The sequence below is a fragment of the Hibiscus syriacus genome, unplaced genomic scaffold (assembly GCF_006381635.1).
Source record: "Hibiscus syriacus cultivar Baekdansim isolate YM2019G1 unplaced genomic scaffold, ASM638163v2 tig00111220_pilon, whole genome shotgun sequence".
NCBI classification, from domain to species: domain Eukaryota; kingdom Viridiplantae; phylum Streptophyta; class Magnoliopsida; order Malvales; family Malvaceae; genus Hibiscus; species Hibiscus syriacus.
The window spans coordinates 998,073-1,002,796 of NW_024063024.1; the positions used below are offsets into that span (position 1 = coordinate 998,073).

At 34.3% G+C, this 4,724-nt stretch overlaps 1 protein-coding gene across 1 annotated transcript; it reads right to left on the reverse strand.

Annotated features, from left to right (window-relative positions):
- Positions 1-433: 433 nt before the first annotated feature.
- Positions 434-2,676, reverse strand: LOC120156384 (pentatricopeptide repeat-containing protein At2g15630, mitochondrial-like). Its single transcript, XM_039167699.1, has one exon. The coding sequence runs from the start codon at positions 2,489-2,491 to the stop codon at positions 566-568; it is 1,926 nt and encodes a 641-aa protein (XP_039023630.1). The 5' UTR covers positions 2,492-2,676; the 3' UTR covers positions 434-565.
- Positions 2,677-4,724: the final 2,048 nt, after the last annotated feature.

Below are 4,724 nucleotides of genomic sequence, written 5' to 3' on the forward strand. Positions count from 1 at the left end.
TGCATTGGAATTGCATGCGAGTTGTACTTTTTTGCAGCCATTTTTATGTCAATACTGCTATGATTCTTCTGCGTTTGAATTTGTGCACTTACTCCCTTGTTTCGATTTAGTATGAGATGAGGAGTGAGATCTTCACTTCTTATTACGGCTATCTTTAGCATTGGTTAAGTTTTTCTATGAAACTAACGCAGCACTCATAGGACTGAAAGAGAAATTTAAAAATAAAAAATAAAAAATTCAATTATTTGATCCTTAAAATTATAAACTCAAACTTGAAATCCAAGCAAAAAAATTGAATTGACTCAAATAATTCAAATAACTTGAAATTAAAAAAAAAAACTGAATGTAATCAAGTTTTACTCACTCCCACACATTCTAAAGAAAAGGTCACTTAAATATATTCAAGATCTATTATCATATCATAAAAATATTTCCATGGAGGCTTTTCCCCTTGCATTACAAAATTTCTTCTTGTCACTAATTGGTTTGTGAATTGCATGCATTAGGAGAACAAACATGCAAATACAGTATGAACAATTCTGCAAACTTCTGTTTGTGCTCGTAATCAACAAGAGTTGCTATTTTCTACAGATTGACCAATTTCCCCCATCCCCTCTATCAAAGACAAGTAAGTGCTGTCATCAGGGGTAATTCCTTTACTAATCATCTCCCTTAGGATATGTTCAGCAATATCCCCTTCCTGGTTTTTGCAAAAACCTTGTATAAGTGCATTATAAGTAAGAAGGGTGGGATCGAACCCTGTACTCGTCATCTCATCACGAACCCTCAATGCATCCTTCATATCACCTCTCCTGCTATACCCACTAATCAGAGTGTTGTAACTAACGTGATCGGGTTTAATTCCCCTTCGTTTCATCTCATTGAGAAACTCACGTGCTTCTTCAACTCTTCCCTCCCTACAATGACCTTGCATCAAAGTATTATAAGTCACGTCGTCTGGAGGAACATTCAATTTATCCATTTCCTTCAACAACGAAAATGCACGCTCCATGTTGCCATTGGCACAGTGGCCATCAATCAATGCATTAAACATAACCACATCTACCACGACTCCCTTCTTCAATATCTTTTCAAACAGATTATCGGCTTCTATCATTCTATTCCGTCTACTCAAAACATAGATAAGTGAAGTATAAGTCATCGGTGTCGGTTGAATCCCCTTGGTTAACATCTCATCGTGAAAACCGAATGCTTTCTTCACATTACCACACCTGGAGTATCCATTAATTAAGATGCTATAGGTAATCTGATCAGGTACCAACCTCTTTTCTCCCATTTCTTTAACCAAATCATCGGCCTCGCCCATACTACATTCCATAAACAGAGCATGAATTAACATATTGTAAGTTGTGACTGTTGGCGATATACCCTGCTCTACCATTTCGTCCCGATAACGAAATGCCTTTGCCAAATCCCCTCCATTGCAATAACCATCAATTAAGATATTATAAGTCACAGCACTAGGAACCAACCCCATTTCTTTCATCTTCTCAAATGTATCAGAAGCCTCCTCGAGTCTTTTATCCCTACACATCCCACTAATAAGTGAACCATACGTGTAAGAATCTGGCTGAATACCTTTACTTTTCATTGAATTCAAAACCAAACGAGCTCCATCAACTCTTCCTCTTGAACAATAAGCATGGATTATTGTGTTATAAGTAACAACATTCGGATTAACCCCTAAATTCTCCATGAACCCAACAAAATCTTTAGCTTTTTTAAGCTTCCCTTCCTTGCACAACACATTAATCATTATATTAAACGTGTAAATACTCGACTTAATCCTCATTTTAAACATCTCAGCATAGAAAACCCAAGCACTTTCGGTTTTGTTCAACTTCAAAAACGTACTTAAAATAACATTACAAGTCTCAATCTTTGGAATCAAACCCTTGTCTTTCATCATATAAAACCACTCTAATCCTTCATCCACCATCTTCATTTCACAATAAGCTTTTATTAACAAATCAAAAATAATAGTTGTTGAAATGCCTAACCTTTCACGAGCAAGTGCCAGCTCATTGAAGAAAACGGAAACACCGGCAATGTCACTAGAAATAGTTTGCTTTAAGAGTCGTAGAGTGGGTTTGGGAGATGGGAGCCGTGAGACAACGGCAATGGCAAGGCAACGGATTTTGATATCGAGTCGGTGGAGTTCAATGTGGGAAGTAAATTGGAGGGCTAATTCAGGGGTTTTGTGGAGATTAAAGAGGACGGTTGATATAAGAGATGGGTCGAGGTTAGGTGAGTGGTGTTTGATGAAATGCCACTGAGAAGAGCGGGCCGATTCGACAAGTAGCTCAGGGGTTATTTCTGATGATGGAGATTGTGATTGGTTGGTGGCGATTGGTTGAGAGATTGAAGAGAAAAGCGCAGACAGCAGAGAGTGTCGATGGGGAAAAAGAATAAGTGGTTTCAATTTATGTTGTTTGAGGATTTGAGGAGCCAGAACTCTGTGAGCTTTCATGTTATGGAAAGTGAAAACCGGATGTACGGCCTTGTTCCAGTGAATTCCGCTCGTTTCGCCGGTATTTGAGGTACCGGCTGGAACCAAACTGAAAAACTTTAAATCCCTTATCTTTGAAAGAAAATACAGAGAGAAAGAGAAGAACTAACGCAAATACGGATAAAAGATAGATTTTCTCGTGTCTGTTAAAGGAAACATGCACTTGTAAAACCACTCAAATATGAAGCAAAACAGAAGAAGCAGCGTAGAGAAAAGAACTGGGGAAAAGATGAACGAACGCACAACAGGCACACTGAATCAAAATAAGAGTGAACTGCACCAAAGTCGATTAAAACTTTGATAATAAATAGATCACCCTTTTTCTAAAAAGGTATAAAAAATCACTCTGTTATAACTATTTTTTTATAAAACAATTAAATGTTATTTTAAAAAAAAAGCTGTGAATTTTAATTTGAAAATTTTAGTGATTTTGAATTAATTTAAATAGAGTTAGATTGGAGTCGTCATTGACATTTGGATTAGATAAGTCGAATATCTAAAACCGTATTTTTAAAACAATTTTAAGAAAAAATAAAGAAATCTCAAAATTAGCAATCTTCCATCGGGAAATCTAACTCGACTATTTCTTATTCGTAAATAATATTCCCTCCACGATAAAACATGTATCAAATAAAAATTGAAAATTGACATTTGCGTAAAATAATATAAATTGTCATATATGAACATGAGTTACATTGTTCAACGTAAAATAAAATAAATTAATTAGTTAAAATAAAATCAATTTTATTTTAAGTTCACATTTGTTCGAACGTCGTGTCGGATTATACCACCTCAATAAAGTGATACTTTTCCCCGTTCTATAAATATCGTTCTTGAAACATATTCAGACAATATTAAATAAAGAAATACAATGGAAATAAATATAAATAAAATATGTGAAATAAAATATTTACAACAAATAAAGTTAAACATATTTATTTACATATGATATAAATAAATACATGACATAAAAATATTTACATATGATTGAAATAAATACAAATCAATATTACAATCACCAAATATAATGATCAAAAAGTAAATATTTAAAATTACAAGGACTAACATGGTAATAATAACAACTTAAAGGGTTAAAACAGAAAAAATAAAAAATTAGAGGACTAAAATAGTATTTACAAAACTTAGGGGCTAAAATAGCACAAAACAGAAACTTAAGGACTAAATTAGTAAAAACATAATCTTAAAAGGCTAAACAGTAAAAAACATGAAATTAAAGGACTAAAATATCAAAAAAGAAACTTGAAGGCTCAAAACAGTAATTATAGACACTTAAAGGACTAAATAGAAAAAATAGGAAATTAGGGGACTACAATAGCAAAAAAAGAAAGTTAAAGAACTAAAAAGTAATTACAAATAAAACGAAGCCCAGATTGCAAATATTAAATAATACAAGTACTAAAAATAAAAATAACCCATAAATAATATTTAGGACTGAAATGCAATTTCATAGAAACATAGAGGATCAAAAAGTAATTAAACCAAAATGATAAAAGAGTGACTAAAATAATAAATTTACAAATCTTGTGACCAAATTCAAACATCAATGAAAATACACAAAGCACAGAATTAGTGACTAAAATGCAATAATATAAAACATGGTGACCAAATTCGAAAAATAACAACTGTAGCATAATATACAATAATAGGACCAAATTGCAACATATACAAAATGAGAGCTCAAATTAAAGAGATACTAACATTGTATTATTGGCTAAAATACAAGATTACAAAATATGAAGAACTTTTACAGTGAATAGCCTAGGCGCGAAAATACTCCCCAGGTCCCCCTTAAAACAACGTCGTTTCGACTTGCCATATATAAACCCAAATAAACCCTCAATCTAGCCCCTATTTCCATTTCCCACGAGAGAAGAGAGAGAGACCGAAAGAAAGAGAGAGAAAACTCTCTCCAGGCTTCAACCGAAGCCTAGATTCCGATGGGGTTCCACCGTATCAGTCGTCGTTGATCGGTGGTCGTCGTCGTATACAGACTCCAGAGCAGAGAGAGAAGGGCATTGTTCGAAGCGCCTCAACACCCTAGTCACGAATCTGGGGTTAGTTTCCTTTGGAAAGGGCTCAAGCGCTGTGAATCTACGAAGAACCCTTCAGATTCTTCGACTCTAGCGACCTCGGCTTTCAACGGAGAAATGAGGTAAGGGTTTCCCTATTCTTT